General features: G+C 41.0%; 1 protein-coding gene across 1 annotated transcript in view; it reads left to right on the top strand.

Moving 5' to 3' along the window:
- LOC119476624 (protein eva-1 homolog A) overlaps positions 1-26,549 on the top strand; it is an 86,845-nt gene that overhangs the window by 5,689 nt on the left and 54,607 nt on the right. Inside the window, exons 2-4 of the mRNA XM_037750035.1 lie at positions 18,555-18,778; positions 21,419-21,542; positions 24,349-24,501. Of these exons, the coding sequence (XP_037605963.1) occupies positions 18,555-18,778; positions 21,419-21,542; positions 24,349-24,501 (501 nt within the window). The remainder of the gene's footprint in view (positions 1-18,554; positions 18,779-21,418; positions 21,543-24,348; positions 24,502-26,549) is intronic.

The following is a 26,549-nucleotide window of genomic DNA, read 5'->3' as shown; positions in this document are numbered from 1 at the left end:
GAGAGAAGAAGTGTCAAGAAATTTTGAGTCATTGCATGATGATATCAAAACACACAGAGAGAGTTGTTGGGTGTCAACGAGGGAGGGGAACTCTTTTATATCATGTATTGAGTTGCTACATACTGAATATATAACATGCTTGAAGCACCATACAAGTGAGGTTTGAACTATAAACCTTTATTGATTTATTTGTTAAATCCACAGAAATTCATTATAGACAGGAGACAGTACGCGTTCTCATCCAAACTCATCACACACTGGCACTTTGTCAGACCCCTTGGCATCACTTTACAGTCGTAGTAAACACATGGTTAACGTCGTGAATTCAAACAAAACCACTTGCTTAGGTTTAGGCAACAAAACCACTTAGTTAGGTTTAGGAAAAAACATCATGGTTTGGCTTAAAATCACTACATTTGACGACACTAGCGTTGTCGTCATGGGACATGAACGAGCTGATTGTAACGTGAAAGTGAAACGTGACACACGGGACCCGAACAGCGGTCTGAAAGCCTTGTGTTTGTTGGGCCCATCCACTTCCCCTCCCTTTTTTTCGCTCTTTAAACTACGTCACCACAGCACTTTCCCTGAGCATTTAATATTGACGCAGATGGGTTTACACCGTAGTTAATTGAAAGCCCAGTGCATCTCATACAGGTGCTAAAGGTTGCCTCGTGCATTGATATCAAATGCTGACGGCTATGACAAAGCGTTGCCCCGGGAATAAGACACTTTGCAGAAGGATTTGTTCGGGGTTGGATAACGTTTTATCAAATCTGAAACTAGTTTTGAATCCGCTTATCAAATCTAAATCCTCTCAAATCCCGTATTAAATTCATTTAGGTGTTTTGCTTATAGATAACTTAACAGTTAAGATCTACAACTCGGAGATTGACATTAAACTTGTACTTTAAACTTGAAACATCATATCAGCCATTTATCTGTGTGTGTTGTGGGACATGTAGCATTGATAGCTAAGAGGTGTAAATCCCATCTTTAAAGTTTGATACTAACAAAACTCCTCTTGCAAAAGGAAACTAAAGAGCTTTTCGGTGCATGTAATGTAGATAATTACTCGATGTGTGTGCTCCTGATGCACAGTGGTTGTTATACAGTGTTTGTGTGTGTGTATGTGTGTAATTTAAAGCGGAAGTCTGGCACAACATGATAGCGATGAAAGACATGACCTACTGTGTAAGTTCCTCCTCCTGGATACAATAAGTACATAAACAAACACACACATCAAGCTACAGCGTGGCGTTGGTGATGAGAGATGGGTGTTTACAACAGGAAACAACTCTTCCCCTCCGCTCCCATTCAGCATGAGGGAACTAAACGATCCCACCTCACCTCACACTGCAATAAGCACGGACGCGTTAAAGTCATAGCTGCACTGATTAAAAAGTGAATTATTGAAGTATGTTACACTTGAAAATTAATTTTCTTATCTGCTTTTTTTTTTACTGCAACAGCAGTGCCCTGAAGGAAATCCCCGAACAAAAGGACAAAACTTTGAATGTAAAAGTGTCGACAAGATTAATGTGAAAATGTGTTCAAAGTAGACGTATAGCCTTAAAGGCGAGCTTTGTGTCAACTGAGTCAAGTCCCGGCATATGAGCCATATTAACTAATCAAAACACGATTTTGTCCCGTTGCCAAGTTGTGTGTGGGAAGAGAGCACATCCTGACTGAGGTAATGCTTAATAAACGATTTGGCTGCTGTTGGGGAATTATTGCACTAAATTAAGTCCTGGTATGTGAGTAATGTCCTGGTACCAAACCATAGAAACACACTCATCAGGCAAACTGTTTCACAATCAATGAAAGTTTAGTCTTTGAGCATTTCCACTGTGTTATATATCAATGACATATCATTCTGTGCTGTTTCACGGAGCTTCATTGGGAGGATATTTTGTTCTTTCAGAGTGTTGATTTTAAATCTCACAGTGGTAGATGGCAGAAAGTTTATTGCAGAAAAAGATTTTGTCTGTTTTGAGCTGCTGTGAAAACAGTTGTGGACCAAACAACCGTTCCAAGACCGCCTGAAAACGGTGTCAAAACAGAGGTGTGTTGTGCTCGTCTCCTACTATGTGTAGTGAGTGACACTCAAGCCCTGTTTATACTCGCTTGAGGCACCGTGGCGCGGGCCTCCACAGATGGCGTTTATCCTCAACGTGTTATTCATATTCGTATTCTCCGAAACGCCAGAGGGCATACAAACAAAATATTCTGTGAAGAAGCAAGAAGTCAGCGTGTGTTACCTTGTGTTTTCTTCATACGTCCATGGTGTTACTGGTGGCAAAACGCCATAAACCAACCTCATCAATGCCGCTGAGGAATTGTAATTGACTCATATTTCATGGACATACTTCATCGCCTTTATACAATCCCTGTAAAGAACGTATTACATGTACTATAATAAAATGAAGGTTGAAAAGGTTTATTATCCTGTAAACAATTTGATTCAGCTGGCAACGTATCTACTCAAATGTAGATTTCTAAGATCTCCTGCTTTTAAAGCATTTAAAAACGAACTTTCTAATTCATTATTTTACTTCTTAATTTAAGTTATTTGCTTTTATCTTATTGTGGCAGTCATGTCTGAAAAGCCCCGTGTTCATAGTTACTAAAATTCAGAGGTGCACGACCAAGCACTGCGACTACTTGCTGAGCCTTCGTGCTTTACACACAATACGTGATGATGTCATTTTTGGCTCGTGCACCCTCGTGCCGGGGACACTACGGCAAGCATAAAACAGGCTTTAGTGCCCACTCAGTTACTATTCCCCGATAATAACAATTTTCAACCAGTTTCTATCTGTTCATTAATCCTAACATGTTCAACTTACAGTCTAATAATACAAATAATGCTCATAGTCAGTTATATCTTAGTGATCTCTTTGGTTTCACCATGTGGGTTTATGTAGTGCTGATGAAGCAGGATGATGTCGGTGACTTTGTGTTTACAGCTCTTGGTTCACTTGTAAAAAGTCAAAAACCGGTGCCGAACAAAAAGGCAACAATTTAGCTGTTTTTTTTCCCACAGTTTGAATCAAACAAACCAACCTACAGGTGTGTGTCTCAGCAATATACTATACTGTAATGGGGTGTTATCAGTGTGTTGACTGAGGGGCTTACGTTGGCTGTAAAAATCACTATAATCTGAGTGAGAGTAGGTGTCACTTTTTCAAACGGTGTCTGTCTCGGTCTTGATTTTGTGGCGAAACTCCCAAATTAAACTGGTTCAGAATGAGCTGCGTAGGCTGTGGAGGAGTTCTAACTACCAGCTGAATGAGGCTGCATGTCTCAATCAAGGCGTATAACCAGCCCGTAATATGATAATCATTATTTAGCATGGATTTCTGTCAATCCCTGAAACCCCCCAAATTTCTAGTAATAACTGTTATTGGGGAGAGAAGAGGGGGTCTAATTCCTGAAGCATTTAACTGCACAGATGTATATGTAGACATCGCAGGTGTGTGTTTGCACTTGCCCTCTCTTGCGCGGGGAGGGAGGTGGAAGAAGCCCCAAAGAAAACACAGTGAAACGTGTGAGGGAGATTCTTGAGTGACACGGCGGCGTAGCTGCACGCAGCTGCAGTTTCGCGAGCTGTCCTCACATCTCTGCACATCTCTGTTTAGGCAACAGTTGTGTAAGTTAATTAAGAACGCCGTCTCATTTGTCATATTTTGAACACTTTCCAGAGGGAGTTGTGTTCACAGAAAGCTCGTGGGGAATCAGATAAGCAGTTAAAGGATGAAACTGAGCTTAAAACAGAGAAAGAGTGTTGAGAAAGAGACCGTGTGCACTGGCAATTATCTCCTCGTGTCCACCCTACTTATGTGCTGGCTGTTTGAATTACGCTCTCAACGACACGCACTCGCAAAAACCGGCGCACACGCACCTTTTCTGCTCCTGCGTCTCAGAGAATGTCAGCCATGCTTTGATGCCCCTCCTCCTCCCCTCCGTCTCCTTTCTTTTTGTGTTTCCTGGGAGCTGATTTATGTTGGTTTAGGAGTCAACGTGTCCGCCTTGATCTGGCTTCCTTTTTCTCCTTTTTTTTTTCTCCTCCATCCTTCAAAACTCCCTTTCCGATTCACCATGCTTTCTTTAGTATAGGAGAGGGGGAAAAGAACATTTTGAACACTTTTATGGTTTGATTAAATCCCCTAGAGGCAAAGAGAGAGGGAGATGGAGAGGTAGCGAGGTGGGGCACAGAAGGGCCAGTCTGAACAAGGAGGCATTGTGTAGCCCCCCAACTGTGTCGGACTGACAGTCTGCATTACAGCACGCTACAGCAGCCCGCTCCCCAAAGCACTGCTAATCTGTTGCTTACTGGCCCCTCTGGCGAGCTCAGGTAAGGGGGGAGGGAACCGGAGAGAGAGGGGAGACAGATTTTCTCTTGTTTTTTCCATGTTTAAGCCAAAATGATCTCTACCAGGCAAACGTAGACGTAACATTTTTTTTCCATTCACAACATGGTGTCATTGTAAAAATAACAGTCTTTTTAGAGCTGGACGATAAGACCTGTAACGTATATGACTTTATATTGATAAATGTAATAATACTTACATGGCTCACCTCTAATATCTCTGTCCTGTCTAGTGAGATGTCATTGGTTGTTCGTCAGGTTATAGACATTTACTGTGAATTGCAATATGAGTACATTTTGGTCAGTGAGAGATTCATCCTTCTTCCCAGTGGTGCTTTGAGCTAAATGCCAGCATCAGCATGCTAACCAGTGGGCAAACTCCTGATCTGAAAAGTGAAGCCAATGCTGAAGTGCCTCAAACTCATCCTCAAGGGAACATGTATGTCTGTACCAAATATCATGGCGATCCATCCAATAGTGTGGGCAATTTGTCATAGTTTTTTATAATTTGCAAACAAAAACAAAATGATCAACAGATCAATCAGTAATGAAAATAATCTTTAGTGATAGTACAACAAAGGGTTTATGTGTTGCAGCTTTATTGTACAATCCAGAGTCCTCATTCAACAGGCAAAGAGTTTTACCCGAGGAGACCCCAGTTACTTGGTAGCTACAAAAACAAACTCTCCGTCAGACCCAGAATGAATAGAGCTAAGGTAAGCTGGTCATTCCTGCAGATCTGTCCGGGTTTGTTGTAAATGGAAGGGGATCTCCCCGCTAAGTCCCATTGGACATGCTGCAGACGGCTTTTCACTCCCTCAGCTCCTCAGGAGTTGTTCTATTGCTTGTTTTCACAGAATCAGACCCCCGATAAGCTTGTTAATTCCCCAAAAAGCTCAGCCCCTCAGTGCCCACCCACTTCTACCTTTTCTTTTTTTTTTTTTCTTAAGGAAATACCTCTCTTTCTTTTCTTCACAGCGCATGCTTGAACCTTGATAGAGGTATGCTGTCTTGCTGTTATTGCATTAAAAGTCATTACAGATTTTTTTTTTTGGAGGGGCTTAGTGGGGTTTTTGACAAAAATAGTTAAAGGCAGAAAGTGGTTGAGCAATTGGGAGGTTACTGGATCTCAATAATGCCAGACAGCTACGGTGTAATGAGAAAAAGTTGCAAAGTGTGAGCGCGTCCAGGGCTGTGGAGGTAAAAGTCACATTCATTTTCTGCATAAATAATGTTAAATGACCTGCAGTCGTGGAGCACTACGGCTAGGAATAAGGGAAAAGAGAAGCAATTGTGTAAGAAAATATCTGGTTCTTTGATAACAAGTCAAAGGTAAAAATTTAAACAGAAGAGAAAAGTCAACATGGACTCCCAGGAAGCATTGCGGTCAATATAAAGTAATGATTACTTTAATGATTACGCATAAAGAAACATTAAGATAATTCAGCAGTGATAATTGATTCACTTTCAGATTCTGGGTCAATTTTGGACAAATTCTGCAACTATGGAGAAATGTGCAGCGATGAAGTTTGCTCCCTTTGTAATTTGCGCCTCTCACTGACCATGTTCCATTCACATATTTTTATTCACATTTTGAAGTATCGCATTAGAAAAAAAATTATTTAAACTGTAAAAATTAGATAAAACTTCTTCAATTTGCAAAAAAATGTTTTTACGCTCCCTTGAGATGATTTTTGCCTTTGACAAAAAAAATAATTGATGCACTAAATGGGTTATGGAAACGCCTTTGCTATATATATTCTGATGTAGCGAACATTTAACTCACACGACTGATCAGCTGTTTCTGCTGTCTGGGTTTTCTCGGATATCCTCATAACCTGTGAATGCTTGTCTTCGTCTCCAGACAACACGAAACATGGACAATACTAGCTGACATGAAAACAAAACAATTAAAACTTGCCCAATTGAAACAAATTCCTGAAGACCTCTCTCCATTTTTCCTCTAGATCATCCAAGCCGACGTGTTTTGTGTCCGGTTCGCAACCTCTACTTCTTCTAAGATCTGTTTACTGGCTGATTACAGCTATGCACCGTATAGCGCCAACTTCTGACCAAACTACGCTGTAGCCAAGTTCATTCGCTCCAAACCAGTTGATGGAAGCACGCCTAATTCTCATTTCATTTTCTGCGACATTTCAAAAGTTTGCTTAAAATTTGCTTGACAGTTGAATAGAATCACAGCTATTGTCTTCTTCTCTATAGCAATGGCAGCTGACCATCATATCGAAGTAGCTTAGGAACTATATTTTTTTGTTTTTATCAAGAGGGGACTAGTTGCCCAGCAGAATTAGATTCAGATTCTCCCTCAAAGATCAGAGCCTGAACTGCACAACAGCAGAGAAGACGAGTGAAAGGAGATCATTCCTTTATGACCTTTCTGTCACAAGCTCACTTCTTTAAGCCTCAGGCTACTACTGCCCCCCGCCCTACAATCACTTAAATCCAATCGGCTGTGGTGAGGACGACTGAAAGATACATCTGTCGTTCACTTTGTGACAATACAGCTCACACACTGATGCATCTGTCTGGTGTCTGCAGGACTGTAGACAATGATGAGGCGGTCTGACTCTCCCAGGCCGTAAAAGTGACCATTAAAATGACGGATTCCTCTTCCTCTGGCTCTTTCTCTCTGTCTTTCTTTCTGTCACACACTTTCTCTGTGTGAGTCTGTGGGCGTCTGGACATGCATCCAAACATCAGGGAGGGTGTTCTCGGAGCCTCTCTCACCCCTTCACCCCTCACATCCCATCTCATTAATGATAAGAAACACACATGCTCACAGACTCAGAGTAAAAGCGTCCTCTCGCCTAGTGCCCTTTGACCCCTAGAGGTCACGAGGAGAGGCACGTGCTAACAGAGGTCATGGGAGGGTTTGGGTGGGACCAGTGTTTGGTTTTCGGGGACTCCCTAGGGTAGACTTAGCGGCCGCTCTCCAACCGTGAGGCCATCTCTGAGCCCGGCAGATGTTTTCTACCCAGTGACCCCCTCAGGATGAGCTTAGACAACAGACCCACAGGTGGACGTCCTCCCTTTGTCTGTAGCAGTTAGCTGACGCCGATATCCTGAATTATCAGCCGCGGCCTTTCTTCTAACATGACTGAGTTATTAGCCTGAGTGGTTTCATTTAAGCCCAACCGTTTAGCGTGGATGTTTCCTTGGCTGTGTGTGGTTGTGATTAAGCATGTTATGTCCATGTTCTCCTCCAGAGCATGAATTCCTCGTCCCGCATGATATGTGTCTGACTTAGCATGTGACATCCCTCCATTTCTCTCTATTCAATCCCCTACTCTTGTCTTTTTTTTTTTTGCCTGGCAGATAAAACTTCACCTTGTTGCACGAAACAACTAAAGCAATCATCAAGCTATTGTTTCATCTAATATAACAGTTGTTGTTTGACGTGCACGCTAGAATTTGCTTTAATCATATAATAAGTTTTAATTGTGTACTAATCCAGCATTTATTATTGAAACTTGATAATTCTTAATTTCAAAGTTTAGCAGGATCAGTCTTGTGCAGCCCAGCGTCCCTTAGATTTATTGCCATTTTGGACAATTCTGCACCTCATGATTTACGTCCAATGCGAACGCTCAGTGCAGAAAGTAGTGTACTCAATATGCAGTGAGGGGGAAAGTAACGGCGCATTTCCACCAGATCCAGTGACGGAGGGCATCTCAACGCTTTCCATTCATTTCCTATGGAAAGCAGTGAAGCAGTTGCCTAGTGCATGGTGGGAGTGTAGCGGTGAGTTAGAGAGGGTCTGTATTTGCATAAAGTTTAAAAATCTCAACTTTATGCAAATGAGCCCGTCCAGCACGACGCGTCTAGCTCACAAAATTTGGACCAAGCTGTGAAACCAGCCTATAGTCTATTTCTCCACTAAAATGTTTACAGAAATAGATTTCGGTGGATTGTTTAGACGGAATAAAAGAAAGTTTATGATGTTGTTTCCTGTTTGAAACGGCGAGCAGAAAACCAGGGACCAATCAGGTGCATTCCACGACAGGGTACGTCACCGCTTGAACGGCCAGTTGAGTGGGGCAGCGCGTCCACTGGTGTTCTCGCCAGATCTGGTGGGCATGTAGCGTAAGGGTTTGATGGGTGTGTAGCACTGCCAACTATCATGGAGGAGACGGAAGTTTGTGTTCCAACCTGCAATTAAAGTTTGCATTTGTATTAGCCTTAACCACGATCTTTCCCTGACCTTAACAAAGTGTTTTCATTACCTTAACCAAGTGTTTGAGTTGCCTATTTTCTGGTGATAGGTTTGGTTTTGTGTCCAGCTTTTAGTTGGGAGGAGCGTCAAAACACCAAATGAGGGAATATCATTGGGAACAATGGTGTTCATCCCTCAAGTAAACCCAAGGAGCACTGAAACTGTTCTGGGCGTTCATGGCTTCCCCCCTTACAAACACACTCTATGTTGGTTTTTCCCATTCATTTTCCACCAATTTATCTATTTGTTATATATTCATACACAAGTAAATCTTCCAGCATGAAATCCTCTTTATTTCTTTTCAGTCTGAAGATTTTCTATCTTGTTGGTATATTGAAAACAGTTTTTATATTTTCATCCTTTAAAGACCCATTGGCCGTAACACACACAGCCCGTTATAAGCCTGGAAGCCTGCTGCTGGTTGGATTCATACGTCATGGTGTGAGCCAATAAATAAGCTGTGTTCAGGAAAGCTGGGGGTGGAACGGGGTGTGTGTGTGTAAGTTTGTTGATCAGGTTGAAGTTTGTGTGCCTCTGTGGGTTTATGTGTTTATGCATATGTGAGTGTGTGTTTGTGTGTGTAGGTGTTAGAAAGATAAGCCATCTCAGGGAGGAGAGACGAACCGGGCCAGCAGAGTGTTTGTGTTTGTGTCTCCGGTTTTAATGACTTCAGCTGCTCGGGCTCTGGTCTCTGTCTGGTGTGGGAGGACGGGGGGGATATGATAGCAAATCAGTATAAGGAGGCCGTCGCCTGAGGATATTGATACAAAAAAAATGGATAAACATGTTAACTTAGCACGCACTCATCCTCTGCCCAGATTCCAGACCACAGTATTTTAATGAACCAAATCTAAACACATGAATGTGTTTTGTTTTTCATGGCTGCTGACAGACTGAAAAAGGTGTGAATGAATGTCTTAAGTCATCTTAATGCTGCATGCACCCGGATGACACTCCACAGCATCAAAAGTCTTGCAATAAGTGTGAGCAGAGCCCTCATATTTTCTCCTATTCTCATTTTACTCTTCCTCCATCATGTTGTTTCTCTCTATTAGGGTTTCCTTCTTTTTCCGCCACTCTCTTCCCAATTCCATTAGCTGTTGTTTGATCAGTCTTAAGTGAAGTCTGGTAGCAAAGTGTGAAACACATGCTGGGTTTATATCCCGGGGAGAAGGGGAGGATACTCAAAGAGCACAACCAGTACTGGGGTTAAATCCAGGGGACCAACCTCATGTGAGTTAAAGCCCCCTCAGCTGACACCCCCCACCCACCCACTGTGTGTACAGTAATGTGTATGTGTATGTTAACATGTCCAGTAAGTATTCTAGGAATCCAGCACCTCACCTCAGTTCAACAGCCATCACGTGGCACCCATTAATGCTGTCAATACAGTAGGGCCCCCACTTCTCACACACACTTGTCCACTTGTACTGCAGATTACCGTGCTACCATTGACACACAAAAAAACACATAAAATAACTACTATAATAGTTTACTACAATTTCTTGAACAGTTCCTAATACAGTTTATCAACTTTATTCAAACTGTGTGTTTTCACAATTTACAGGAGACGGATTAAAGCCCTTGACTTGGTTTCAAAATTTTTTATCAAAAACTTATATTAGCAATGAATCAAATGACTATAGCTGTTTCTCAATTCGGACAAGTCCGTTAGTATGTTGTACACTGTGCACACTATGTACTTACTTGCGTAGTGCGTGAATTTCGACAGATTAGTGTTGTCTCGAATCGCACACGGCCGTTGTGTACTCACCGGAAGCTCGGTAGATCATCTGGTGATAGTCAGCCACGGACATCGAGCCGTATCGGCAGTAATTCAATTTAGACTGATAAATTAGCCCAATACTGGTTTCTATCCGACTACAGTATAGTGGTATTTAGTGAAAATAAAACACATGTATAACATAAATTTGTATAGTTCGGTGTTTGCTGTTTCAATCTCAACTGCAGCAGCTTCCTCACACGCCATTTTCACCAGTTTGAAATAGGTTGGTAGCCCCTTCCCTTCCGCTACGGAGCAAACATGGCGATAGCTGAGGGTGAGAAGTGTCCAGTGTTCCACACTCAATGTTTTGACCGCTTTGAGTATAACATCCGGGTACTTACAGTGCACTGTATTTTGCCATACTTTTCGGTGTGAATGCACTTCTGCACTCAAAATAGCAAGTGTTCAGTACAGAAGTACACAAATTGAGACACAGCATATGTATATGTAGCAGGATAGTTTCCCTCTTTTATCATCTTTCAGCTCATTGTTTTGGTTGTACGGTCCATATCTATCAAACTTAACTGATTTGGTTAACTCTTACTGCTCTCATCAACCTCATTTTTGATTGGCACGTACCCAACAAGCCGCCAACTGTTGTCGCATTTTGATTTTAATGTTGCATATATGTAAAATCACCTTTTTCAAACTGAGCCCTATAGCCCAGTGAGAAAAGCACAGACAAAAAAACACGAATGAAAACTGTTCCAACAGAAAGTTTTGTGTTCATATAGGACCCTCATATTGCATAACGTACTCTGTAGCTCTGCTGATGCGAGCGAACAAAGTGACAGCTTCTCAAATCTTCAGATCACATCAATCCATCAAATATTTGCTCTGAACCAAAATGGCAAGCTGGCACACGTTTGCTCAAATTCATGCACAAAATCTTAGATGGTTTCACTCGGCACTGACTGAAGAACTTTGAGTGAGCTACACATCTGCAGAACTTAGTATTTAACTGCTTAAGTCTTATCAAAAATATCTCTGTTCTCTTTTTTTTTTTGCCCCGTAGCGCGATTAACAAGAAAGTAGGCTAATCCAAAACATGACTACAGCAGCAAGACTAATGTATTGTAAGCAGAGGAATGCAATGCATTTTAGGAATGCATTTTTTTAGACCCAAATCTGAATGGCTTAGCAGAGAGGACTGGCATCTTTACAGTTGCTCCTTTGACATCACGTCCATTGTGTACTGTAGCGGCGTGTCCTTTGTGGCGTCCATGTGAACTTTTGCCCCTCTTGTGGTCTCATTTCATGTCGGCACACCTTGTCAACCTGTCTCATTTCGGCTGTCATATGTTCGGGTCTGAATGCAGAGTTTTGACGACGTATGATTTAGGATCAGCGGTTGTTTTATCTAAACGCCGTGCGGCGCTCCAGGCCGTTGTGCCGCCCCTGTGGTCTGTGGGGAGAAAGGTAATTACTACAGGGCCTAAAGCCACCAGCTCTGGCCTTTGGACCTCTGCTGCCACATCCTGCAAGCAGTGGCTTCGCTTTTAAAAGATAATTTTTTCTCACGACCAGCACGCTGTCTTTCTCTTCTCTTGTTCAATTAAAACCACCCTCTCGACGTCTTCTATGAATCGACACTTGATTATTTAGCAGGTGTCTTTTCAGATTCAGCCCGTCTTTATCTGCCACTTTCCTTCTCCGTCACTCATCTTCCTCTCTGCTTTTCAGCGTCCTCTTCATCTCCATCAGCCTCTTCTAGAGCGCTGCCAGAGCGCGGCCAGCGTCTTTGAGGGAAACCTCCGCTCTTCCCAGTAATCACCACTTAAAGGGAATTCCTTCTCCAGCAGCAGGCCTGCAGCTCTGCATCTTTGAACATTTGATGGTTTGATGGCTATAATTTGCTTAAAATAACACCAATAAAGTCATGAAGCTGTAAATGCCTAAATACCTAATGTACCAAGATGAAACGCGATGCAGCCTTTGATTCTGTAACTTTCAAGAACGTCTTGGTTGCTTACTTTCTATGGAATACGTTCTTACATATATGTTTATTATTATTATACATACATGATCACATCTATTTAAAGCCGTTGTAGTTATGACTGTTATTCATACTGTTGATTATCTCTAAAATACAATGTAAACTGGTACCTTTAAGCCACTAAACTAAGATATAATCTTCTAATATTCTGCAATATTAATCATTCTTGCTCAACACAAGAGGCTTTACAAACATTACTCCACAAGACACATTAACATGAGTTAAGTGAGTAAGCAGATGAATGATAAGCAGCATTAAGCCTGTGCTCTTATAACACCTCAGTAATACTTCTCACTGCGGTGCATTGTTCATTCTCTAGGCTCGGCCAATAGGAGGAGGCGGCATCTTTCAAAAGCAGGGGAAAGCCCTGAGCGTGAGTAACAGACAGACCCTCCACCTCCTTTCTCAGAAATACCTGTCGGATTCATTCTTAGCAGCCACTCAACACCTCAGCTTAGTGGCTCACCATGAGGATAGTTAGTCTTTTTTTAATCATGCTTTTTATTGTTTCCTTAAGAAAAATGACTACGACAACCTAAACCGTAACAAATAAAAATATAATAAAATTATACAACAATAATGCCAATAATAATGATAATAATAATAATAATAATAAATAAATCAAAACATAAAATAAAAAATAGAATAAAAATTATAATAAATTAAGATTTAAAATGTTAATATATAAATATAAATAAATGAATAAATAAATAAATAAATATGAATAAAATAAATAGATAGAGCTTCCTCCCGGTCTTATTTTTAATCATGGTTTTTATTGTTTCCTTTAGAAAAATGACTACAACAACCTCAACCATAACAAATAAAATAATAATAATTATTATTATTGTTATTAATATTAATATTATTATTGTTATTATTATTATTATAATAATAATAATAAATAAACAAATAAAATTAAAACAAATATTAATAAAACTGTACACGTTTTACAATTATAATGATAATAAATAAATATGAATAAAGAATAGATAAATAAATGAATAAAAATACACCAGATTCTGAGCTTCCTCCCAGTCTGACCTGAAAGGAGAGATGGGTATGATTTCATGATTGTATGATAGCTCCAGCTGGAGGAGATCACTTTATATGAAAGTAATAAGGACGCATATTTACCCACACTCTGCTGAAAATTATCATTGGTATGTGACCTGCACCAGGTCGTGACTAATCAGTGATTCCCATGGAGGAAAACCTTCTCCAACAGGCCTCTTTCTGCGTCATGTTGACACAACACAGCAGCCCGTCACTAATCTCCATCATACCTGACCCCCTCCATCGCCGGGTCAGACTTTAGGGTCATCACATGACCACGAACGAGGAGCTAACAATCACAGGGCCCTCTGATTTCAAGCTTTACGATTGGCTGAAAGACTGAAGCTGAAACGCTGGACACTCTTTGACAGCTTTAAGTCGCATCATATGACGACGAGGTTCCATCTGGGATAGATACAAAAGGCAGGTGCGGTCGTCTGTGTCTATGTTTATAACAAATCCCTATGCTGCTTGTGAAGAGATTAAATGGACCTTTGCACGCCTTTCAATCCAGTTCACGACAAGAGCAACCTGTTTGTACACGCGGCCGCAACCTCCTGTCTTTTAATGAGCGAATAAACAAACCGGCAGACATAATAGTGCGGCGCTTTTGTCAAGGGAAAGGGCAGGGAGCTAGTTAAGGAAGGAGTCTGGCCCCACATGAAAAGAAACGGGGAGGAGAAGAGACGCCTGGGTGTTCCTCCAGCATTGTTCAGCCTTCTGCCTCTGAGGGACACCTGTCATTGGCTGGGCGGTTTACACAGGTGCCTTTAACCCCGCCTGATTTGTTGGCCTTGAAAGGAGGTTTCAGTCAACAGGTAGCGTGAAGGGAACAATAGTGACGATCCTGAAGGAGAGAGAGAGAGAGTGGGAGGAGGGTGGGATGGCGGAAAAAGAGAAATGGATTCTTTAGAAAGCACCTGAGGGTTTGTGTGAGATAATCTGTTTGCTTTTACCCACAATCCCACTTTTGTAGGGTGGAGGTGTTTTTTGGTGCCTCTCTCCAAGAAACTCCTCCTCCAAAGTGGCCCGTGCGAATCCAATCATCCGTCTTTCAGCCCTCTCCGTTTCACCCTCTTCATAACCTCGGCCGTTCCCATGGTTACACCGGCGTACACCGAGTCTCTACGTATAACTGGAGGGCTGCGCAACCTCGTGGTCTCTCATGGCACGGGCGCTTTGCCAAGAGCCAGCCTTAATGATGTGATACTGTTACACCAGCGCACCACACACCCTGGCCTCGAGAGCCGAGTGGCGAGGCTTGTTCCCACCACGTTGTTTGTGTTGACGTTTTCTATGCGTGTGTGTGTGTGTGTGGTCTCGCTGCCAGGGGGAATGCCAAGTTCCCTCTCACCCTGAGTGGAATGTGGCAGGCGAAGCAGACCTGTGTGTGTGTGTGTGTGTGTGTGAGCGGGAGATCACCGTAGGAGGGGGAGGAACCGGAAAAGCCCACACGACTCAAAGAAAGAATCAGAATTTCAATAGTGACGCCATAAGTGCTATTTCTAAATCGGACAGCCTTAAAATCATGTTAAATTGGGTCGTACGCACATTAAAGGGATAGTCGTTTTGAAGTGGGTTGTATATCAGTTTACGTGTACGCTATATTTAGAACACTTTTGTTTACCTTGCCGTGAGACAACCCTTTCCGACGGGGAACTGAAGCGGTTGTATCCATCGATGCTCTCAACAAAGCCACCAGACTCCATTGGAAAAAACGTGATATTTTACCTCGCAGAACACAGAAGTGCTCAATATCAGTACGCTATATTTAGAATATTTTCGCCGGTTTACCTTGCCGTGAGACAGCTATGTTTCCGACAGGGTTATCTACGCTCTCGCCTAAGCAACCAGACTCCATTGAAAAAAAAAAAAAAAAGTAATTTTACCTCGCAGAACACGGGGGTTGCTGGTCTACCGCTGCCTCGATCAGTTGGTTTGGATAGTTTGGATTCACCAAAGTCACGCAATAGCACAAACAAACTAACACAAACATTGACTGTATAGCCTTCTCACTGCAAGGTAAACCAACAAAAGTATTCTAAATATAGCGTACACTTAAACTGATAGAGATTTTTTTAGGAGTCTTTCTTTTAGGTGTCTAAAATACGTTTTGCTGCCGGCCCCGTCCACAGCAGTACATTGCTTTTCATTCTGTTCGGTAACTCCTGTCTGCTTCTCCAAGCCGGGGGCGTGCCGACCGCCATCTACTGTAGGTAATACACTGACTATGGATAAGTACCTCATACAATCACACTTCAAAACACCAGAACTATCCCTTTAAGTCCTACAAAGAGAAAATCTTTCACCATTCAACGCCGTCATGTTCATAATCAAGTTATTTCAGGGTTCCAATGTATATGATTTTTAATTCAGTATGATGCATATAACCTAGTTTGGATTAAATCAATAAATAAAGGTAATAAAAACAAGAAGTGTAGATAGTGATAGTTTTGAAAAATGTATATAAATGTGAGCTGTAATGTAAAGACAGCTGCTGTCTCTAGTTTACATCCGGATAATTTGGTTTGCAAATAATCTCTAAACAAATTTAAAAATAGGATTGCATGTGTGCACCTGTTTCCACAGGTGGAAACCAGTTACTGTGAGCGATGGTGGTTTAATAAGCATCTCTATTTAGAGACGCTGACCTTTCAAAGCCTGAGAATGTCTCTCTCGTTTCCCTTCCGTCTTTTTAACTGTGGCCATGGTGATAAGGGCACAATGTGTGTGTTTTGTGTTTATCCACGTGCGTACGTCAATGTGTGCTAACGTAACGTGTGTGTTAGAGAACGCTGTTATTTCCTCTTCCCTACCAAACACTAACCAAATATAGGTAATTGAATCACAGTGTTTCCTCTTAGTGAGTGTGTGTGTGTTGACTTGCCTGTGAATGTGTTTGCAGAGCACTTAGAGGGAAGCTTTAAGCTCGCTTTGGAGGTTTGTTTTCAGTTGAAAAAGTGCATTTTTTAGTTTAATTAAGATATAATAACCTGGATGAAAGACTTAAAGCAAAGTATTTGTTCCTCGTGTGTAACAGCCGGCACATAAATGGTCCAGATGAGTCCAGATAGAAAGACATTATGTGACAGTGTCCGGGGGATCAGCTCGCTCCTTTATCTGTGTTTCCTTCTCACAGACTGGAATGTTAATGGTGGCTTTGTGATGGGTTCAGTTCCCCTCTCCTGTGACTGACAGGCTGACTGGCAGCTCTCAAAGACTCGTAATGGGAAAAGTAGAGACTTCAGTGTTTTAAAAGAAAGAGCTTTTATTTGATTTGAAGCAGCCTCCGAGGTTAAATGAAAGTTCATGCGGTGCCTGTTCCATTAAAGGGTTTATGTAATGATTCTGTTTACAGGCTTGATACCAGCCGGTTGTGTGGTGCAAGTAAACATAGTTACCGGCAAGCAAATAACATGCTAATAGAAATTGCAGATAAAAGCTTTTAAGAAATACAGCTCCGTGATGTCTGGGTTGGTGTGTCAAGGCAACAAAACAATTCAAAGCCCTTTACATAAAACATAATACATTAAAAACATTTAGACGAAGTGCAAAAGAACACATTATATAAGATATAAATAAGATGATTTAGAATAAATAAAACCCACTAAATAATAAAAATATTAAAATTAGTCTACTCTATTTTTTTCTTTTCTACATCAGTGGTGAAGATTTTAATTTTTAATAGATAGATAATTCAATAACTTCCCAATTTGGGATCAATAAAGTACATCTATCCATCTATCTATAAGACGAAAACTCTACTTTGCCCAGTGTTGCCAGATTGGGCTGGTTTCCAATACTTTTGATTAAGTTGTGCTGGGAAAAATAGCGTTGGGTTGGGCTGCTTTTGTCATCATTTGGCGGGGTTTTGAAAATATTGTGAGAACAATTTGACCAAACAAGCCGTCATTTTATGGTCAAAAGCACAAATTCAAAAATTTGTTGTGTCCACTCACTCATATTATTGACTCATTTAATTTGAGAAATATTTGATTGACCTGAGTTGTATTCCATCATCGTTAGGGATATAAGAGAGGACCTACTTACTTTGACGTCATCATCATTGACACTGACGTGGCAATTTGTGTATTAGGTTGTCTGACTGCACTCTTTGTGGGTTATAATAGCCTGTTTATCTAACATTTTATCTTTGGTTATTTGATGCAGATATGAAGCTTTGTTTGCTTATGATGTGCTGTCTATTGCATATGTAATGGTTTTACAGTTTTATACGGGCTTCTGGCATGGTTATGATTTGGGCGGATTTTATTGAATTGGTGGGTTTTAAGTTGATTGGGCTGTAAATTGTCAATCGGATCTGCCAACGCTGATTTTGCCTCGAATCCACTCTCGCCTACGTCTCTCAGGGTATAAATAAAAACAATAGAACCTGTTTTTCATAAAGCTTAAGGTCTGAACAGTTCATCACACTGCCAGAACCACACGGCTCTCAAGTTTCTCTTCGGAGCTGAGAATCTCACAGTCTGGAAGCATTTTGCAGAACTCTGTTGCCAATCTGTTGAAAAAGCCTATTAAGTAAGTCTGTACGCACTGTAGGAAAAAGTGTAATAATGTCAGGCTTTAAAGAACATCCATGACTGGTATTTTTTAATATCAAACAGAGTACTGTATGTTCTACAGCCATGACCGGAGGGCCGACGCTAACAGCTAAATAAGCTAAAGCTTTACCCTCTCTGTGTTATTGTGGTATTTTAGGCCTGGAGGCTTCTTTTAGATGTAAGCAGTGATCTGTCGGGGCTTGCTGATATGTAGCGTTACCAAATGTCCCTGGAAACGCGCCGTTATTGAACAAAAAAGATCATAGGAGACTGTAGCAACGCTGCCAACCCTCTCTGCATATGACGGTAGAATGAAATGAGGGATTAAATGATGATTTAGCTTGAGCAATGTGAAAATAAACTATCTTTAATCTGCTTAGTAAGCATTTTCCTCCCCATTAGTGGCTGTGAAATCAAATTACACAGCCTAATGGATGCACATATAATGCACATTATGCTATAGGGCTGCAATATCAAGATATTGTCAATTTTTGTTGTGCATTCAGTGTCTGAGGTATTGGCTGATTTGTCATTTTGCTGTCTCATAGGTTACCTGTCCAAAGTGTTGAGGAACTACACCGAGCAGGCCTGTGACGGAGACTTCCTGTCTGTTCGCTGCCCGCCCCGCACCACCATCACCGTCCAATCAGCTTTCTACGGAAAGAGAGGTGCCTCTGACCCCCAACGGTGCCCTCAGACCTACCAGGCCCTCCTCAGTTCTTATAACACTCGGGAGGATGACCGGTATTGTTCTGTGTCCACCGCACTACAGGTAAATAACTGAGCTCACACAATCCTGATGGTGTTTTGTCCTAATTTTGGTTTCTTATCTTCATTTTTTAATAACTGGCAGCCTAAATTAAATCTGTAGAGATCTGATAAATCTGTCCCCAGTGTCTCCCATGTGTCACAGACCTGGATCTTGTCCTGGGAGAAAGCGTCCTGTAAAATGGTCAGATTGGCCAAGGGTTATATTTTGGAGGAGCACACTGATTATGTAATGCTTTGTGAGAACGTTTTCCGGCAAATTACACTCTCTAAAGAGGAAGCATGCTTGTTCCAATGACACAAAGCGATTTCATGGGGTCTTTGCCTCAGCATCCTCTCCTAAATTGTGATGCGGCTGGACTAGAACCCTCGCTTTGCAGCAACAATACAAACACACACAAACACATCCCGTTCAGCATTCATCGAGGTTGTTTGGTTTATTCTTATTCCCCCATGCCTTCTAGCGTCGAACACCCTCCGTTTCCATAATAGACAGGACAGCCATGAATGCACAGACACAGAGAGTGCATTGTCCTGAAGTGAGAGAATGACTGACTGCTGCGCCACCCACATTAGTAAAACCCTGAAGCATCTCATCCTCCGACCTGTTCATGACCCCTGGTGTGTTGGCATGTCTCCATATAAAACGCTTACTTCAAGGGTATCCCAATCTAATGGTTATTTACATTATCTGTTAATCTAATGATTAATTGTTTAATCTACAGTATGAAATGTCCATAAATAATCAGAATCAGCCTTTATTGGCCAGGTATGTGTGCACATACAAGGAATTTGTCTCTGGTTGTTTGCATTGCTCTCAATGTACTTAGACAGAAATAGACATAACAGCTAGGAACAAGGACAACAAAGCTGAACAAGTAAAGGTAAAGAATAGACTGTTAAGTTCACAAGTATGTGAAAAAAAGAGGTGCACATGTAGTAGGGCTGGGCGATAATTCAATATGATAATTTATCGTCTTTCAATGGAATCGTATCGTGATGAAATCATATATCAAGATATCGTGATACACAATAACGACGTCTAAATGATAACAACAAGCACATACTAACTCAAATTTCTCAGAATATCTGAATCGTCAAGAATTCTGTTTATGGGAATAAGCAATTTTGAAACTGCTTTGTTCATTTTTTGCACTGAAGTTCTTCATAAAATGAGTTTTTAACTAGTCATCTATTTAATTCACACAGGAATATACAAAAATAGACTTTACCTTGTGGTCATTTCATGTAGAGTACGTGTTTATTTATTGAACTACCAGAAAATGAAATTGCCTATATCGAGATACAAGATTTCGGCCCTAATATATAAATATTATATAAATATATAGCACCAATGACCAACAGTAAAATAAAAATAAAACATCTTTATACAAGTCAAGTGCTCTGTAAGTTGTAAACAATACAAATAATGCAAAGAGATAAACACTGAATGGATATACATGGACCGGATGAGTATGTACATGTATACATGTCTATATACTGTATATAAAGCATGTAGGATTTATATTGACAGTGACAGATGATATGTTCATATAAAAAAAAGTGCATTAAACGCTGTAAAATTATAATCTATAATAGGAGCAGTGGATGTTTAAATGGATAAATAACATAAAAAGTTACCATTACCAGTTCCCAGAGGAAAAGATTACATTTTCAGAATGTTTTTCTGCAACCAAAAGTTCAAAAGCCAAAGATATTTGATTAACAATGATATAAAACAGAGAAAAACAGCAAATCCTTACACTTGAGAAGCTGTAACTAGCAAATATTTAGCATTTTTGCTTGATAGATGACTTAATTGATTATAAAAACGGTTGCAGGTAGGACTGGGTAATATATCGATATCATGATATGAGAATAGATATCGTCTTAGATTTTGGATATCGTAATATGGCATATCACAAAATCAATATTAATGTATTTGGTAAAAATATCATGATATTTAATTATCTCTGTATTGCCAAGCCCTAGTTGCAGGTAGATTATCTGGCAATCAAGTAATTAGTTTATTGACTAATTCACTAATCCCAGTAATCCTCACATTGAAAATCTGGTAGCAGCATTCAGCCTTGTGGTACTTTTCTAATAGATTGTGAGTGTGTTGCCTTTTCCATCGTACTATAAGCATTTAATGACACATTTTTAATTTAAAATATTGTGCTGGCTTTATTCCATATTTCTATTACTGTCAAAAAATCCCATAAAAAGTACCTGTATATGTAATTTGGTGTGTATTGGTGGGAAATCCCTTCTTTGCATTCCATGATCTATTGTAGTAAATGCTACTCCTTTTATGTTAAATTCGGGGGAAAGCTCTGAGCAGAATCCATTGAGTCATTCCTCCAGCGAGTGGGATTTCGGGATGGGAGAAGGTATTGTGCTGGAATGTGCTCACCTGGGTCACAGCCGGCTAAAGATGATGAAACCAGAGAAGCAGAGGGATGCCAGGAAATGAGTGGAGTGGAGCTTTCTCTTTACCTGCTCCTCTCCTCCATATTCCCATGGCCATAAGCAGCCTGTTTGAAGTGGTTTTAGGTTTGCCCGCTGTTGGTCTCACCATCGTCGGCTTATTGTTCTCCCTCTAAACCTCTCTTTTGGTCTCCGTCACTCTTTCCTTCTTTAGAAAATGCTGGACGAGTGCCAGGACAGAAGGAGCTGTCAAGTCCTTGTCAACAGCCGCGTGTTTGGGACAGACCAGTGTCCTGGCAGCAGTAAATACCTCATTGTCTGGTACAAATGCAGACCTAGTAAGTCCCTCACCGCCTCCTATCTTCACAGTGACACACATTTCTCTTTCTCTCTCTCTCTGTGTGCTGGGACTGTTTCTCTCTTTTCTCTTTTCTCACACACCTTCACATTCAGTCTGAAATACACCAGAGGTGGGGTCCCTTCATGATGAAATCCTTGTCCACATTCTGCTTTAATTAACTGATCAAGTCCGCCCCGTAGCAGTTTATAACGTATCAGATTATCATTAGAGCTAGGAGAAGTGTTGCTTTGTAGTGTACATCCTCCTTTCAACCAATGACCATCATGTGAGTGGTTGACTTCCACTGAAATTACTGAAAAACTGTTAAATTAATCGGCAATTATTTTGATAATCAATCAATCGGTTTAAGTATTTTTTTAGATAAAAAGTCATATTTATCTGATTCCAGCTTCTTAAATGTGAATATTTTCTGGTTTCTTTACTCCTCTATGACAGTAAACTGGATATCTTTGAGTTGTGGACAAAACAAGACATTTGAGGACGTCATCTTGGGCTTTGGGAAACACTGATCAACATTTTTCACCATTTTATAGACCAAACAACTAATCAATTAATCAAGTAAATAATCGACAATGAAAATAATCGTTGGTTGGTATAATTCAATGTTTTTTCTTATTACCCACAACTCCCATGAAAAGACCAAAACCAGCTGTTTGTCTCTCAATACAATATGACTTTCCTTCCCTGTCTGTGGCACTCTGCTCTAAACCTATTGGTTCATACTGAAGATGTAAATCTTTAAAAATGGGTAACAAATATATGAATATATATACTTTCAAAAAGGCTTAAAAAGTGATTTCTGCAGCAACAGCTGGACACTAGATTTTAGCAAATGTCACTCAAACTGGAGTAAGTAGTGTATTTATTGGGGACTATTTTCAGCTGTGGATTAATACACATTGGGTTACGCTAGTGAGTATTTACAGCACCAGGATGGTGTAGGTGGGATTGACTCAAAAACTACAGTGCCCATGTTTGTCGTAATGAAGGAACATATCACCCAGCGCAACAATGTGATGTGTTTTTCTGGGACAACAGTGGAGGAATAAGATGCATCAGGTTTTAACGGCGCAGACAATACTTCATTCATTTCATGGGATTTGTTGGTAATAAGAAAAATAATAGAGTTTTGCCAACCATATCTTTTAAAATTGGCAACAGTATTTCAGTTTACTTGTCATTTGACTGATTTCGCCAATCATCTGGCTTTACTAAAACTTCTCCTCTGAATTAAGTATCTATCTCAGTCTTTCCTGCTGCTGCCATCTTCCCTACTTCATTTAAAAGAAAAAAAAACGTCTCTGCGTGCCTCTCCCTTTATCCCTCTCCTTCCCTCTCCCTGTGAGCCAGGAAGCTAAGAGTATCACTCCAGAGGGGAGCCACAACAGAGCGGTAATCCCACCCAGATTCTGGTCTCCATTCACGGCTCAGTGCTGTGCTGAGCCGAGCCGCACTGAGCTGTGCAGCAGTTCACACCAGAGTGACCAGAAGTGGGCATTAATCCACTGATCCCCCCTGCCCTCCCCGATTCTCCTCTCTCCACCGGACCCCGGGGCCAATCAACAGCTCTTTGTTCACTGTCACTTAACCAATGACTTCTCAGGGGAAGAGAGAAAGGCCGCATGGGGTGTTAGTGAGGTGCAACGGGCAGGTGTCACTGCCTCTGAAAGGAGAGGTGGATGGAGGATGGAGGAAGTGAAGGAGAAAGGGAGGGCGAACAAGAGTGAATCCGTCACCAGGAGATATAACAAACAGATCCTGCCCTCTTTTCTCTGCTCTCTTCTTTCTGCATTCCTGTTCCACTCCCCACATGGACTCTTGCTGTTGTGTTTTTATTTGCTGGCCAGTGGAGCTGCTCTGGCTGTCACAGGTCACTGTGGCTGGATGTGTGTGAGGAATGCCTCTGCGTGGCTCTACATGTCCACTGAGCAGCTACCTCTACCTCTGTTTCTGCCTGAATGAAGCCTTTTGTCAGTCCCTCTGTCTTCTGTGCTTATTAAAAGAGAACCAACGGATAACGTAATGTCTTGTCGACAAGGCAAGACATGAAGTTAAAGGGATAGTTTGAGTGTTTTGAAGTGCTGTTGTATGAGGTACTTATCCATAATAGGTGTATTACTTACAGTAGATGACGGTCGGCACGCCCCCAGCATTGAGAAGCAGAAAGGAGGGGCGACAACGGAGAAAAGCTATACAGTGCTGTGGACGGGGATGGCAGAAAAACGTATTTTAGCCACCTAAAAGAAAGGCTCACCTAAAAAAATTGATATTCGTTTAAGTGTGAGTGTTTAAATGTCTATATACGTTTCACTTTCAGTTCAGTTAGCTGTCGGAAAATATTCTAAATACAGTGTACACTTAAACAGATATCAATATTTTGAGGCGGGCCTTTCTTTTAGGTAGCTAAAATACATTTTTCTGCCGTCCCCGTCCACAGTACTGTATTGCTTTGCTCCGATGCCGGTGCTCCTGTCTGTTTCTCCAACTTCAAAACACTCCACACATCCCTTTAACTGCTCAAATATTGTGTTTATTATAGTGTTTTAAGGATCAAATCACATGGAAAGCTAATATATTATCCATAAATGGAACTTTCATAAATTCAGAATCGCTTTATTTATCTATTCTATCCAGATCTATGAGCCTCAAATCACACCCTATGTCATTAGTTTAAACATGAGTTAGGATTTGTTTAAATTGAATACAAACCCTTTGGGAAGAAACTGTTTTTTTTAATTATTTGTAACACATCTGTATCCTCTCTCTCTCCCTCTTATCTCCAGACGAGTATAAGAGTAAGGTGGTCTGCGAGGAGGAGAGGATGAGGCTGAGCTGCAAACGGGGGATGCAGATCGCCGTTTACTCCGCCATGTTTGGCCGAACTCAACAGGGCACCCTGGAGTGTCCCCTGCACCACAGGAGGGCCCCGTCAGTAGGTGAGGCACCTTCTCACTCTCACACAGGGGGGGGGGAGCAAGAGTGGAGATTTATCAAACATATCTTGAAGGGTAACTTCATAGTTCTCAACCTGGACCCTATTTTCCCATGTTTTTGTGTCAAAGTGACTAATGGGGACAACAATTTTGGAACTGGTCCAGTATTGAGAAAGAGCGCTGTAACCGGCATGGCAAAAACAAGCACTTTTAGTAGACGTAAATGAAGATGCTTGCTTGCCCCAATAGGATGACATTGCAGGGTGCTGTTTTGTAGTGACTTTCTCTTGAGAGGGTGGGCAAGGGCTGATAATCATATAGACATCAATACTGTTTGACATTATCATCATTCGCTCTATTCGTGGCATCAGTCTTGGGTGTCAGTGTGAGGTCAGGAGAGGAATTAGATCTCTTACATGAAGGCACAAGCTGGGAATGCAAATCAGGTCTTCCTGCGTTTGCATGATGTTAAAATGAGTCTCCTTGTCCTGCTAATGTTCTTATACATATTAATGATCTGGGAAAGTGGAACTGCAGGTCACTCTGGGCTTTGATTTGTTTCCTTTTTGCCAAGATTTGATTGAGTAAAACACACCAGGTGTCATTATGCATCCCGCAGATGGAAAACATTTTTTTATTGATGCATTTTACACGTCAGGACTCGAGCACCTCTGAACCACAATCGCTGCTAGGCTCATAACTCCTGTTAAATCTCTCTATTAATTTTCTCTGACTTGGGTGATATTGCCTTGAGATGCTGTTGTGGTTTGGTAGATTTTATAATTTCCTCCACCGCTTCTTTGCCCTGGAGGCTCTTGAGCAAACACCTGCCACACCCATCCTCGATGTTTCCACTGCGATCACCCATTACATAATTCAACTTTATTTTTTTAATACATTTTTTATTTAGTGCGAAGCGAACATAACAGGTGAGGCAAGACAAGACAAAAAACAGACAGTACATTGGGTAACACGATGGTAACAGTAACAGCAGTAATAATCTGGGGTTGGTCCTTTGATTTGGGGTGTGTGTGTGTGTGTGGGTGAGAAGATGTTCGTCTGTATAATTATGTGGTATCCACTATGTTCGTTTGCGTGTGTGCGTGTGTGAGCGTGAGTGCAGAGGAGAAATTAGTGTTGGTAATGGGGCAAGAGAGAGAAAGAGAGAGCGAAAAAAATAATAATAAATGAATAAATAAATAAAAATAAAGTAAAAAAAAAAAATGGGGGGGAGGGAGTAAGGGAGGAAAGAAAAGACATTTTGGCAATTTTTTTTCCTTTTTATCTTATTTTTTTATTTATTTATTTTGTATTTTATTTTGTATTTAATAAATGAATTAATAAATTATACAATAAATTATTTAATTGATTAATTAATACGTTAATTCATAATAAAAATTAATTAATATGTAAATAATATTTTTTTATTTTATTTTATTTTCCCCTCCTGTGAGGGTCTGGGTCATGCCTTCTTTAGCAGCATCCAGCTCACTGGGGAGGAAGCTGTCTGTAGGTGGGCATGCCCCATAGCCGGCTCCTCCATCCTGAACAGCCCCCAGACCCAGTGGGAGGGAACCTGTTTGTGAGGCGAGACAGTTTCTTTTAATGTATTTATTTACTCATTGATTTCATTTTTTTTGTTTTCCCTTTTGTCTTTTCTCTCCTTTCACCCCCCTTCCCTCCATTTCCCATTTATTTAAGGTATTACTGTAGGAATAGTAGAGCAGAGTGGCAAAAAAAAAAACAGAGAGAAAAGTGGAGGTGATTATTATTTTTATTGTGATAATTTAATTTGAAGAAACATATCACCATTTAGCATTTCTCCATCTTCTTATTATTATGAAAGCATGCTGAGATATATAAACCCATCACTCAAGCTCAGCTAGACGCACACAAACATGCACTCCCATATTGCCAGGGGAATTGGGGTGGAATGTAGATCAGATGTCATCCAAAGAGTTTGGCCCGTAGAAAAGGGACAGTATTGAGTTCCCTCCAAGTATGTATGTGTGTGTGTGAGTGCATGGGATATCCAGATGTACCCTCGCCCT

Source organism: Sebastes umbrosus, chromosome 18 (assembly GCF_015220745.1).
Source record: "Sebastes umbrosus isolate fSebUmb1 chromosome 18, fSebUmb1.pri, whole genome shotgun sequence".
Classification (NCBI taxonomy): domain Eukaryota; kingdom Metazoa; phylum Chordata; class Actinopteri; order Perciformes; family Sebastidae; genus Sebastes; species Sebastes umbrosus.
The sequence above is the reverse complement of the archived record's forward strand: the minus strand, read 5'-3'. Positions and strand labels throughout refer to the sequence as shown.